The 14230-nt window shown below is 44.1% G+C and overlaps 1 protein-coding gene across 1 annotated transcript in view; it reads right to left on the reverse strand.

Moving 5' to 3' along the window:
• A2ML1 (alpha-2-macroglobulin like 1) overlaps nucleotides 1–14230 on the reverse strand; it is a 32394-nt gene that overhangs the window by 13469 nt on the left and 4695 nt on the right. The window contains 12 exon segments of the mRNA XM_035027847.1: nucleotides 521–679; nucleotides 1450–1620; nucleotides 2072–2214; nucleotides 2874–2934; nucleotides 5346–5573; nucleotides 6990–7157; nucleotides 8321–8430; nucleotides 8977–9091; nucleotides 10289–10415; nucleotides 11113–11197; nucleotides 11470–11629; nucleotides 12441–12461. Coding sequence (XP_034883738.1) covers nucleotides 521–679; nucleotides 1450–1620; nucleotides 2072–2214; nucleotides 2874–2934; nucleotides 5346–5573; nucleotides 6990–7157; nucleotides 8321–8430; nucleotides 8977–9091; nucleotides 10289–10415; nucleotides 11113–11197; nucleotides 11470–11629; nucleotides 12441–12461 — 1548 coding nt within the window.

The raw sequence follows: 14230 nt of genomic DNA on the forward strand, positions 1-14230 counted from the left end.
ACTTTCTGAGGGCAGGAACCATATCGGCTCAGTTAATTCAACAAAAATACATTGAGTATTATGAAGGATCAGTCATTAGAATACAAAGATGAACAAGACATGGTTCCTGACTTCAGAGACTTCCTGGTCAGCCTTGGGCCACAGCATCCCCAACTTCTACTCATAAAGTACTCAATTTCTACTCATGTAGTACTTTTTATAACAATAGTAAGAGACCTCTGGTCTACCTTTCCTCATTTTTCCTTCTCGGCTGATCCCATGGAAATCAGTTTGTTCAGGGACCGAAAGAGGCTGCCCACAGCCTCTCATAGTGGCTCTTTTCCAATGCAATCAGGCAACTGGGCCCCTTCTTCAAGCATAAGGACCAAGAGAGGCTACCTCACATATCAGGAGTTTCTTCCAAGATTTTATCCCTTCAGTGCCCACATGAGTCTCTCTGCTTTTTTAGATATGGACTTTCCTTCACCCTCCACCCCACCACCATTGTTTCTATAAGAACAAAATGGGTAAGAACATCTACCTGGAAAAAATGGAAAAGGTCCATGCCTTCAGAGAACCAAGGTCTCCACATAATTGAGAGGGGCTGAGGAGCGTCCCAGGAGCCAGACATTGGACACTCATCATATTCTGCCACCTGATAGGGGTAGTGACCATACCAGAATGAGAACATCCTATAGACCTGAAATAGGAGGGGAAAAGGAAATAAACTATTAACACAGTGAAATCATCTGAGAAACTTCACTCAGATTCTGGTGCCACAGTTCACTGTTCTTGTATTATTTCTCTTCATTATGCCAGAATTCTTCTTATATTTATTCCATCATAATCTCTTCCTACTTTTTTTTTTTTTTAATATTTTATTTATTTGACAGAGAGAGACACAGCGAGAGAGGGAACACAAGCAGGGGGAGTGGGAGAGGGAGAAGCAGGCTTCCCGCCGAGCAGGGAGCCCGATGTGGGGCTCGATCCCAGGACCCTGGGATCCTGACCTGAGCTGAAGGCAGACACATAACGACTGAGCCACCCAGGCGCCCCATTTCCCCCCCCTTTTTTTTTTTAAGTAGACTCCACGCTGGGCTCCAATGTGGGGCTTGAACTCACGACCCCGAGACCAAGACCTGAGCTGAGATCAAGAGTCAGACGCTCAACCACCTGAGCCATCCAGCCACCCCATCCCTTCCCTACTTTCTAAATTTTGATCTCTTTCTCACCTTTTTCAATAATTATCTCCTATTACAAATTCCCTACCTCTATGTCCACATGATCCATGCCTTTCTCATACCATCATTTGACCTTCACTTCCACACCAGTTTTTCTACCACCTTATGGTGGTGCACTATTTCCCTCAGACTTTCTTTCCCACTCCCTGAAACCCATCTTTTATTCTAATTCAGTCAAACTGTCTTCCCTGTCAACTCCCTGTTCCCACCCCATTAGCAGACTCCTCACAGAATCGTTGCTCTGCTCTGTCTCTGGCCTAAGTAGTAAGACACTCTCACCCACAGCCCGGACTGCACACGGGGACCCAGGAGCTGCCTGTAGCTGTACTTCCACATCTGCTCCTGGAAGCTGCTGGGGAGGTGAGAAGCCAAGGGAAACCCGTGGAAGGGAGAAGTACAACTGAGGGGTCAGGTCAGCCTGGAGAGAAGGCGAAACAATGTCATTTGGAACATCAGCCAATATGCCCCAACTCTGGCATTCAAGCCCATTCCTTCACTTTTATACTGATCTTTTTTTTTTTTTTTTTTAAGTCTAGTCCTTTTAGAACTCCTCTCTTGTGGTACAATTGGAAAAAGCGAGCAGCATAGCACAGAATAACATAGAAAGTTTGAGACAAAAACTAGAAAGAAAGAATAGCTTTATAGAATATACAAGTTCCCAGCACGACTTCTTAAAAGGAAGTGGGAGATAGATTTCAACAAAACATACTGAAGACATAAATACAACAATGACATCCACTTCAATATGATCTTCTTATTTCCCTGCCCCTGCCTGATCTCCAACCTCAGCATACATGTGATCTCTCTCTATGCCCAGACCTTTTCTTCACCTTCCTCAGCTGCCATTTTACCTGATTGTCAAACATCTCTACTGAGAACTGAATTTTGTCAGCTATAATGCCTCCACTGGGAAAAATGGCATAGATCACCAGGGAAGGGTCAGGGGCTAGTCTGGAAGTGAAGGTCAGTGAGAGGGAAAAGGAGCCTTTTGTTCCTGAAAAAGAAGAGGGGATGGGGCGCCTGGGTGGCTCAGTCGTTGGGCGTCTGCCTTCGGCTCAGGTCATGATCCCGGGGTCCTGGGATCGAGCCCCGCATCGGGCTCCTTGCTCGGCAGGAAGCCTGCTTCTCCCTCTTCCACTCCCCCTGCTTGTGTTCCCTCTCTCGCTGTGTCTCTCTCTGTCAAATAAATAAATAAAATTTGGGGCGCCTGGGTGGCTCAGTCATTAAGCGTCTGCCTTCGGCTCAGGTCATGGTCCCAGGGTCCTGGGATCGAGTCCCACATCCGGCTCCCTGCTCAGCGGGAAGCCTGCTTCTCCCTTTCCCTCTCCCTCTGCTTGTGTTCCCTCTCTCGCTGTGTCTCTCTCTGTCAAATGAATAAATAAAATCTTTAAAAAAAAAAAAGAAGAAGAAGAAGAAGAGGGGATACACAGGGATGAGAACGCACACCCTTCTACCAACGACCTCCAACCACATGTCTGCTCTTCTCATTGAACCTGCTGCCGGCCTCATGCTGCAAGTTGCTTCCCATTTTCCTGCTCTCCTATGGTTATCGTTAGTGTGCTGCTCTCATTGCTTCTTCTTTTGCTTCTAGTATAACATTTCCTGGAAGTTTAAAATATCCTTTGGTCTTTCAACAGAAGCGTAAACACTCACCTTCCTTCTCAAAGTTCAGGTGTTTCTGCCCCGCCATCTCCAGATGCCCTTTCCCTATTAACTAAAAAAGAAAAAAAAAAAAAAATCAACAGCATGGAAGCTATGAGAGTTTAGTCTTGACCCTACTCCGGAGCATCCCTGCACCTCTCCATAAAGAGAGGCTCCTTTCATGGCTCCAGAGCCTGGGTCAATACTTCACACAGTGTCCATCAGGTGGTCAGATGTCAGACGGTGCCAAGAGCCCTGCTGACTCTTTCTCCTGGAGGGTGAGGTCTGCCTGAGAACCACGGGGGTGGATGGGAGGAGACAAAGGTCATCAGTATCTCCGGCCAAACGGAGGAGAAACCACTCTTCACAATAGAGAGCTGTCCACCAATTCCTCAAAGTCTCCAGGTTTTATTCTCTTATAATCCTTATAACATAACATTACCTAAAATTCACCTTCATGACCTTTTTCTTTATTATCCCTCAATTCAAAATTCAATGGAAATGTGTGTGCTTTAAATTGACTTGAGCCCTCGCTGCTTGGCAGGGAGTCTGCTTCTCCCTCTGACCCTCCTCCCTCTCATGCTCTCTGTCTCTCTCTCTGTCTCAAATAAATAAATAAATAAAATCTTTAAAAAAAAAAAAATTGACTTGAGCCCTTCTGACATTTGAGTCTTTGGAGGAGAACTCCCCTTTGCCTGAGTCTCCCTTCCTGTTCACTCCCTTGAAACCAAATTCGGTGAAACTTTCGAAGCAGGGCTGTCGTGGGCTCTATGGCCAGCTGCTCGGACTCCCGGCTGACACTCAGCCCTTCTACACTGATCAGCCGGCTACTTCTCCTGGGCCTCGCTACACCCCTGTCCTGAAGGGACTGCGGGTGCTATCACTCTGACCATTCACTCTGTTGCATCAGGATGATTGTTTCAGCTTGACGAAGACACTGAAATGAATCAATGGGGAGAAAAATCCCTCAGAAACTTTGAGAGGATGATAAGAGAATGGAGACTCTAGGCCATCAAACCCAGGATTTACACAAATCTAATTTCTCACTATCACCAAGGTGACCAGTAAAGCTGCTTATCTTTATACATTTCTTCCAAGCTACAAGTTATAGTTTTACACAACAAAGCTGCTATCCATGCTAATTTTAACCTTTATCATCTATTTTAAAATACTGACCAATGAAATTTATTCCGAGTCCCATCCCCTCCTCACGCTCTCCCCCACTCACCCACCCAGCTCCCATTCAGCCCCAACCAACCACATTTTATCCTTAATTCCTCATGTTATCTTCCCACACAATTTCCCTGTTTAAAATCTCTTTTTTCTCATTCCTCCCCATCCTTTACACCTACACTGGGCAATACAGTAGCCACTGGCCACAGGTGACTGCTGGAGCCTTTGAAATGTGGCTACTATAAAATACATACCATATGAAATATCTATTCATAATTCTGATGTGGATTTCATGTTGACATGCTCATATGTTGGATACACTGGGTTAAATAAAATACTTTTTCTTTTAGTTTATTTACTTATTTAAGTAATCTCTGCATACAATGTGGGGCTCGAACGCAGGACCCACAGATCAAGAGCTGTACCTCCCCCGACTGGGTCAGCCAGATGCCCCCCAAAATATATATATATATATTTTTTAAGCCTTTAATCTTTTTTTTTTTAAGATTTTATTTATTTATTCATGAGAGACAGAGAGAGAGAGGCAGAGGGAGAAGCAGGCTCCCAAGGAGCAGAGAGCCCGATGTGGGACTCGATCCCAGGACCCTGGGATCATGACCTGAGCCGAAGGCAGATGCTTAACCATCTGAGCCACCCAGGTGCCCCCCCAAAATATATTTTTAAAATTAGTCTTACCTAGGGGCACCTGGCTAGCTCAGTTGGTTAAACAGGGGATTCTTCTTTTTTTTTTAAAGATTTTATTTATTTATTTGACACACAGAGAGAGAGCACAAGCAGGGGGAGTGGCAGGCAGAGGGAGAAGCAGGCTCCCCACTGAGCAAGGAACCTGATGTGGGACTTGATCCCAGGACCCCGGGATCATAACCTGAGCTGAAGGCAGATGCTTACCTGACTGAGCCACCCAGGGGTCCCAAAGCAGGGCATTCTTGATTTCAGCTCAGGCCATGATCTCGGGGTCCTGGAATGGAGTCCCAGGTCAGGCTCTGTGCTCAGCAGGGAATCTGCTTGGGATCCTCTCTCTCCCTTTTCCTCTGCCTCTCCCCCCATTGATACACATGTGCTCTCTTTCTCTCTCTCTCATAAATAAATACAGCTTTTTAAATAAATAAATAAATAAAATTAGTTTTACCTATTCTTTTAATTTTTTAAATATGGCTTCCAAACATTTTGAAATTACCTCTGGGACTTGCATTATGTCTCTAGACAGTCTACCCACCCTCTCCGGCTCACCCTCCTCATTTCCTGTCCTTCCCCAGTGCACTTTCACCAGCCCTCATTTCCCTGTCTCACATAGTAGGAGAAGAGGACTTCCTGGTCAGGGTTTGCATCCTCTGGATCAATGTAATAATCCACCAGCACTTCCTGGGGCTGGCCACACGCCAAGATCCCATGTAGTGGGTGGATGTCAAGGAAGCTCCAAGTTGTGCTCTAGAAGGACTGCAGGTGCAGATAGCCATTTTGGTAGTAATGAGGCCTCTGTCCTGGATAGTGTACCGAATCTTCCATTTGGAATCTGCCCTAAGAAAAGGGAGAAAGAAAAAGACTCTTAACACATACCTTGACCATAGTAAGCCCATGGGCTTGTTATGGTTTTCAAACAGATCTCTCTCAAATCTTCACTGCCTAAGAATGGCATGTAGATATTTTACTAGAGGTCCAGCCAAGGATATTTGAGAAATCCACAATAGCAGCACTTTAGTATCCAGAGGAGTGAAGGACTGAATGATAACTGCCAAGTAACGGGCAATTGTGGATGATAAACCTTCAGGGACTGACGCAGGGGATATATGGATAAGCACGACTAAGATTACATAGAAATTAAAGAATACATCCTAGGGATGAGAAAACAAGGCATAAAGGATAATAAGATTAAAAATAAGTATTTCTAAGTAGAGTGATTGAGTAATGCCTTGTGTAAAGAACTAAATTAGCCACAACATAAATTGTATGTGTTTGCTTAAGTAGTATAGCTGAATGATTGCATAATGGCACAATCCATCCCTCCCCTGTTAATGTCCTTTACCATGTAATCTTACATTGCCCTTCTAGTCTAACTGCAGGCCCACCACGTGACTTGTTGGGAATGGGATGTGAGCATATGCAAGATAAGTAGAGGCTTGGAAAAATCCTTGGGTGTCCACTTTTGCTCTTGCATCTCATCGCTGCCATCAGAATATACCTGGGATAGCTTGCTGGCGCATGAGACACTGGCCTTCAGCCACAAACATGTGAGAAAGTCCACCAAGATCAGCACATCTGCCTATCTGACAAATAGGCACGAGCACGAGCAATAAAGCCTTGTTGTTGTATAATATTGAAGTTTTGTAGTTGTTTATTGAGCAGCATTGTGTCACAGTTGATAACTGATATGAGTAGCCTTCCATACAAGTTATCCAAAATCTAGAGTTTTCTTCTTTGCCATTTTTATGAGTAATGGCTCAGGGCAGGTGAAAAGAGGGGGATAGGGAGGAAGAAAATGACTCTCAACAATTTTTTCCTCCCTACTCTGATTTTAAATATAGGATCAAATAGAGATGGGGATAAGTTGTAAGATGAATTAGTAGAAATAACAATTTTTATCTGAACGGTCATTTATTAGATTGATATTTAAAACCAAAAAAACCCTGAGGCACCTGGGTGTCTCAGTTGGTTGAGCATCCTACTCTTGGTTTCGGCTCAGGTCATGATCTCATCAGGGTCCTGGGATTAAGTTCCATGTCAGGTTCCGTGCTCTGAAGGGAATTTGCATGAGATTCTCTCTCCCTCTCCCTCTGCCCCTCCCCCCCATAAATAAATAAATCTTTAAAAACAAAACAAAACAAACTTTTGTCAACTGGGAAGCAGGACTGGTGAGTGATGGAGATAGAATTACAAATGAGGGAGGAGGGGAAAAAAACAGGAAAAGTTTGAAGTTTTCCCTCAGGGAAGCCTTACCTCCAGAGAAATATCTCCCCCATTCCAATTAACTGTATCCAGCTTGAAGGGAGCAAGGCCATCATTGTCAGTAGTTAGGGTCTGGTTGATGGTTCCATTTATGCCATAAATCACCAGAAATACTGAATGATTCTTGAGAAGGGAGCCATCATGGCCCCTAACTCTTATCTGTGGCATGAAGGTTATTGGGGCATTAGAGTTAGGTTTGGAGTAGGTTCAAGTATGAGGTAAAGTGAGGTGATAAACTCTAAGAATACATTTCAGGAAAGAGTCCAGAAACAGGTAAATTTGATTCAAGCGTTGGAAACTAACATCTATGAGGAAATGAGAAACAAACAGAAGTAGCTCAGCCTGGAGCAGAAGTAGATTTGCCATGTAGCTAATGAAGCTTTAGGACCCTTCATTTACATAGGCCCCTTCCAAGGCTCTCTGTACATTACTTTGCTTTAATTTTTTTAAACAGAGTCCCCTTCCACTCCCCAATTGTATAATCCTTAGGCTCTAAGAAAATCTGGATCACTCTTGGTCTAGAGAAAAGATGACTAAGGATGGTTCTAAATGGATCTAAAAATATACAAGGTTATTGTGTGGAGCAGTTATTTGGAAGTTAAAAAAAATAGATAGATTGTTAAGTATCAGAAAGAAGACACGAGGGGAGCCTGCTGGCTCAGTTGGGAGAGCATGCACCTCTTGATCTGGGGGTCTGAGTTCAAGCCCCACACTGGATATAGGGATTACTTAAATAAATAAATGTTTTGTTTTGTTTTGTTTTTAAAAGAAAGAAAGAAGACACAAAGGAAATTTTAAAATCTCTGAAGAAACGGCTTAAGGAGCTATGAATGGCTCTCTGTCGAGGAAAGTTTAACATTAATCTTGCTTAGCTGAGGAGCCACACTAGGTGATTTCTCTAGATACCTTGCAGGTCTAAAATTCAAAGATTTGAACATTAGATTATGAGCCCTTGGCATTGGGAAAGGCAATAAAGTCACATTCATATTCAAAGCACATCTCATGTGAGATTAAGGGCAGCACAGCATAAGGAATTAAGAGTATATACTCTGGATGCAGGCTGCCTGGGTTTGATCCTAGTTACTACTTACTAGCTGTATAACTTTTGGAAAATCACTTAACCTCTCTGTGCCTCAGTCTCCTCATCTGTAAAATGGGGCCAATAATAGTTTCTACCTCATTAGATAGTTGTAAAGATTAAATAAGTAAATACCTGTAGAGTACTTAGAACAACGCTAAATTAGCCATTATTATATGTCTACAGGAAGAAGGCAACAGTGGATGGTTAAGCATTTTTTGTGTAGAGATATGTTTCAACATACCTTCCCACTGAAGGGGAAACTGGGGTAATAAAAATTTTTGGTGTCTTCAAAGGTTATTGATCCCACTTGTGAAGAAATGTTGATATCCTGAGTGGTATTGGCTTCTACTCCTGCAGAGGGAAACCAAATGTATGACAACTGAAATACCTGATATCCTCATCTTCATGTTTAACAAAAAAATCCCTGAAAGGACGGTGCTACTGGAAGCATGAAGTTGAACATATTTCTGGCCAAAGATCCAAACAAACTCCTCCTTCCCAACCTTTTAGGGAACTAGGAACAGATGACACGTTGGAATCTGACATTTCCCTTTGACTGTGAACTAGGAACAGAGTCATTCCCAAACACTAGTGAGGGTAAGTCTTGAGTCCTCTAAGTTTATCCCTAGAACAGCCCTTCTCCTTTCTCTTTTCTTTTCTTTCTTTTTTAAAGATTTTATTTATTTATTTGACAGAGAGAGGCACAGCGGGAGAGAGAACACAAGCAGGGGGAGTGGGAGAGGGAGAAGTAGGCTTCCCACCAAGCAGGGAGCCCGATGTAGGGCTCGATTCCAAGACCCTGGGATCATGACCCGAGCCGAAGGCAGACGCCCAACAACTGAGCCACCCAGCTGCCCCTTTCTCTTTTCTTAATGAACCAAGGACTATCCTACCTACCTGTTCCTTCCTCCACCACAGTAGCCACAATATTGATGGTGTGGCTGTACATGTAACCAGTGAGGTTGAAGGTGGACATGTCCACAGAAGTGGAGAAGCATCCTGCTTTGTCAGTCTAGTGAAGCAATCAGGGAGAGAGAGAGAGAGAGGATGAATAACCTAACTTTTACTCCCATTTCATAATGTACTATCGAAAGAAATTCTTATCTCCATGCTTTAGTTTCTCCACTTTGAAGATAGAAAAACTCTCCTATAACAATAGAGTATACACCTGCACATACACAATCATGAAACACCTTTGAAGATCCAAGATATAGGGGGGAAAAGAACCAACTGCAGGACAGGAAAATTGTATCTCCCAAGGATTTAGGTTAATTTCTTGACTCCAAGGCAGATTTTAAAAAAGACTTCATCTGGGGCGCCTGGGTGGCTCAGTCGGTTGGGCGTCTGCCTTTGGCTCAGGTCTGATCCCAGGCTCCTGGGATCGAGTCCCCGCATTGGGCTCCCTGCTTGGCCGTGGGGGGTCTGCTCCTCCCTCTCCCTCTCCCTGCTTGTGCTGTCTCTTTCTCTCTCTGTGTCAAATAGATAAACAAAATCTTAAAAAATAAATAAATAAAGGGGCGCCTGGGTGGCTCAGTCGTTAAGGAGCTGCCTTCAGCTCAGGTCATGATCCTAGGGTCCTGGGATTGAGCCCCACATCGGGCTCTCTGCTCAGCGGGAAGCCTGCTTCTCCCTCTGCCACTCCCCCTGCTTGTGTTCCCTCTCTCACTGTCTCTCTCTCTGTCAAATAAATAAATAAAATCTTTAAAAATAAAATAAAATAAAATAAAAATAAATAAATAAAAAAGACTTCATCTGTTTAGAATAAAGAAGACTGCTTTGTTCTTTGGAACTGGGGCAATAATTGTATGAAATGATTTCTACTTTGGGCTTTTTGCCACTTTTTATTTTTACCACCTTCCAACATATTTTTTTTCCTTCTTAAGTTTTTATTTAAATTTCAGTTGGTTAACACAGAGTGTAAGATTAGTTTCAGTAGTAGAATTTTGTGATTCATCACTTACATATAACACCCAGTGCTCATTACATCACGTGCCCTCCTTAATGCCCATCACCCATTTAACCCATCCCCCCACCCCTCTCCTCTTCTGCAACCCTCAGTTTGTTCTCTATAGTTAAGAGCCTCTCTCTTTTTTCCCCCCATGTTCATCTGTTTTGTTTCTTAAATTCCTTTGCCACTTTTTTATATAGGTGCTTAGTTACTCATTAGGACATATGAATAAGGTTCCTTTTCTACATCCCATTTACTCACCTGTCCAGAAAGGTTCCTGCATTTGTCAGGTAGCTGTTCCCATTCTGCCTCTGGAAAATGGTAAGTATATGCCTTTTGACACACTGATACCTGCACTGCCCCTAGCATGGACTTTCCACAGGTGTACCTAACCCAGAAAAGCATGAGAAGTCAGAGTTGGGAGATTGCACTTGAGATCCAACCCTCCTCTTCCAAAACACCACTGTCCCTTCTTTCCCCTACTCCAACTTCCCAAAGTACTAACAGTCCTTCATTAGTCTTGTTCACTTCCCTGTTTTACTCAAAGCCTTACAATATTGCCACTACACAATAAGTACCATCGGAAGGACAGAGACCGTGTTTTTCATTCTCCTTACTCCTATCTCTCCATGGGACTCAATACTGTGTTCTGCATAAGGTAGACACTGCATCAATAATGCTGATTGAGCGAGCGAGCGGTGGAAAGTAAGAGCAGAGACACAATTAGAAAATGTGTTCTTGGGCGCCTGGATGGCTCAGTTGGTTAAGCAACTGCCTTCGGCTCACGTCATGATCCTGGAGTCCCAGGATCGAGTCCCACGTCGGGCTCCCTGCTCAGCGGGGAGTCTGCTTCTCCCTCTGACCCTCCCCCCTCTCATGTGCTCTCTCTCAAATAAATAAATAAAATCTTTAAAAAAAGAAGAAAAAGAAAAAAGAAAATGTGTTCTTGGAGAAGTCGGGACTCTGGATCACATAAAAAGCTTAAGTTTTCACCACTGCCTCCATAATCTCTCTCCCCATGACACTCCCGTGTCACTCTTCTAATATAGCTTTACTCTCCACCAGATCCAGAGCTTTATTCTTACCTACAACAGATTGTCACTAAGAAGGATTCTTCTACTGTTGATAACTGCTTGGGCTCTATCACGTCCACCTTAAATTTAGGCAACACTGGAGAGAGTGGAAACAGAAATGGGAAAGGAAGAGGAAGAGGATTTGACCATACAGGTAGTGGACAGAGGGGAATAAAAACAGTCATATTTAAATTAATTAAATTAAGGGCGATTATGAAGGCAAAATGCTCCTAAAGTTATTGGCTGGTTTAGCATGGATTCGAAAATGAATTTAAAAAAATCCCTTCCAATAGTAGATTTTACTTTACCTTTGCTGATCTGGGGACAAGATTATGTCCAACACGTTGACCTACTAATTCTCCCACCTACCATATTCTTCCACACTGAAGATGCCAAAGGTCGCGCCCCCAGCCACTTCTACTGTATAGGTTCCCAGCGTTGCTTCTGGTGCCAGATGGAAGGACAGGTCTACAATGCCTTGCTCAGGCACCACCTCCAGCTACTGTGCAATCCTGTTCCTATTTGGATCCTGTGTTCATTAGAAAGAAACTCATGAGGTACCTGCCTGTTTCTCACTATGCACTGCAAAAAAGCAGGTAAAGACACAAAGCGCAGGTGAAGAATCCCACTCATTGCCCATGACCCCCGTGGTCTGTATCCAGGAAGAACAGCTTCCTGTTTCATTTATGATTTTCTTTATTACTAAATGAAATAAATTTTCCCATAGGTCCGACCCCACTTGGGACGAAAAGCATCTTTGTGGATTCAAATAATCAGACTGACTCCTCAAAGGGGTTATCACCAGTTTCAGAAAGTGGGCTTTTGGATGTCCTTTACAAAGAGTGTTTATTCTTGGTACCTATTTAGGGGCAACACTGAAGGAATTTATCACAAGATACCCAACAGATAATCTAACAGAACAATGGAGGGGTTGCTGTGGGGCATTCATCCTTCTAGTCCCTTTCATTCTTAGCACTTCCCACAGGTATTCGTGTCATATTCAACGGCTGAGTGTCTATGACAATAGTCATTAGAATCAGAGGAGTACAGAACCAAGCCTGGATGAACTGGCATGGCACAGAGAAGTCAGAGGAATCAGAGGGGGAGGGCTAGTCGCAGCGGAGTGATGTCCTTCTCTACAGAGCCTCAGGACTGAGAGGGTGGGGGCGCAGGCAGGAGAACAGGCGCAGCTTGGGTGAGCTCTGGGTGCTCAGTACTTGGGCAGAGTCTCGGGCTCTGGGCCAAGATCTCCGAGTTGTTTCTGGGGCTTCAAGGTTTAGCACCAAATTCATTTCCCCTTTTCCACAACTGACGGAAAAGAAAAGGAAACTTCGACTTACCTGCAGCTCCGCCATGGAGTACTGAAAAGGAAAATCAGATAATGTGGGTTAGAGCAGGATAAGCAATAAGGATGGGCTGAAAGCAGAAAGTTCACAAGCGCTTCTTTCTTTCTCTGTTGCCCATTTCTTCTTCCTAAATGGCTCTTCTGTGCCCTCATCAGGATAACAATGGAGTAAAAACTTATTGGCTAGGGGAGGAGAGAGAAGAGATTTCTTCAAAGGGATTGCCAGTCTCCAGAACATTTGAAGAAATGAAGCTTCAGGGGCACCTGGGTGGCTCAGTCATTAAGCATCTGCCTTCAGCTCAGGTCATGATCCCAGGGTCCTGGGATCGAGCCCTGCATCGGGCTCCCTGCTCTGCGGGAAGCCTGCTTCTCCCTCTCCCACTCCCCCTGCTTGTGTTCCCTCTCTCGCTGTCTCTCTGTCAAATAAATAAATAAAAAACAAAAAAAGAAAGAAAGAAAAGAAATGAAGCTTCAGACCCTTCAGCATCCCTTAGTGCTCTGGGGCTGAATGCTACCACAACATGCCTTAAAAGAAAGTCTTAACATCTGGAAGCTCCCCGATGTTTAAACCTCTTCTTGGGAGCCAACTATCTCCTTGCCTCCTCCTCTGCTGTCTGAATGTCACTGGCAACATGGTAACATTTAATTTCTAAAAAATATTTTGTTTAAAAGAGTTACATCAGGACGCCTGGGTGCCTCAGTCAGTTAAGCATCTGCATTTGGCTCAGGTCATGATTCCAGGGTCCTGGGGATAGAGCCCCGCATCCGGCTCCCTGCTCAGCAGAGAGCCTGCTTCTCCCTCTCCCTCTGCTGCCCCCTGCTTGTGCTCTCTGTCTGTCTGTCTGTCAAATAAATAAATAAAATTTTTTAAAAATTTTTTAAAAATTAAAAAAAGAGTTCTATCAAAGGACTTCAAGAAAATGCATGTTAAAACCAAAAGGTTTGGGGCGCCTGGGTGGCTCAGTTGGTTAAGCGACTGCCTTCGGCTCAGGTCATGATCCTGGAGTCCCGTATCGGGCTCCCTGCTCAGCAGGGAGTCTGCTTCTCCCTCTGACCCTCCCCCCTCTCATGTGCTCTCTCTCTCCTCTCATCCTCTCTCTCAAAATAAATAAATAAAATCTTTAAAAAAAAAAAAAAGGTTAGTGGTGAACAGGTTACTGGGCTAGGCACCAAAGTGTCACCAAAATTACTTGCTAATTAGAAAAAAAAGAAGACAGGGGCACCTGGCTGGCTCAGTCAGTAGAGCATGGGACTCCTGATCTCGAGGTTGTGAGTCCAAGCCCCATGTTGGGCATAGAACTTACATTAAATAATAAAAAAACTTAGGGCCGCCTGGGTGGCTCAGTCGGCAGGAGTGGGAGAGGGAGAAGCAGGCTTCCTGCTGAGCAGGGAGCCCGATGCGGGGCTCTATCCAAGGACCCTGGGATCATGACCTGAGCCGAAGGCAGACGCTTAACGACTGAGCCACCCAGGCACCCCTAAGATCTACTTTTAAAAAGATACGTGCTACTACTGGGTATTTACCCCAAAGATACAAAAGTAGGGATCCGAAGGGGTACGTGCACCCCGATGTTTATAGCAGCAATGTCCACAATAGCCAAACTGTGGAAAGAGCCAAGATGTCCATCGACAGATGAATGGATAAAGAAGATGTGGTATATATATACAATGGAATATTATGCAGCCATCAAAAGGAATGAGATCTTGCCATTTGCAACGACATGGATGGAACTGGAGGGTATTATGTTGAGTGAAATAAGTCAAACAGAGAAAGACATGTATCAT

Source organism: Mirounga leonina, unplaced genomic scaffold, assembly GCF_011800145.1.
Source record: "Mirounga leonina isolate KUSES-001 unplaced genomic scaffold, KU_Mleo_1.0 Mir_201, whole genome shotgun sequence".
NCBI lineage: Eukaryota > Metazoa > Chordata > Mammalia > Carnivora > Phocidae > Mirounga > Mirounga leonina.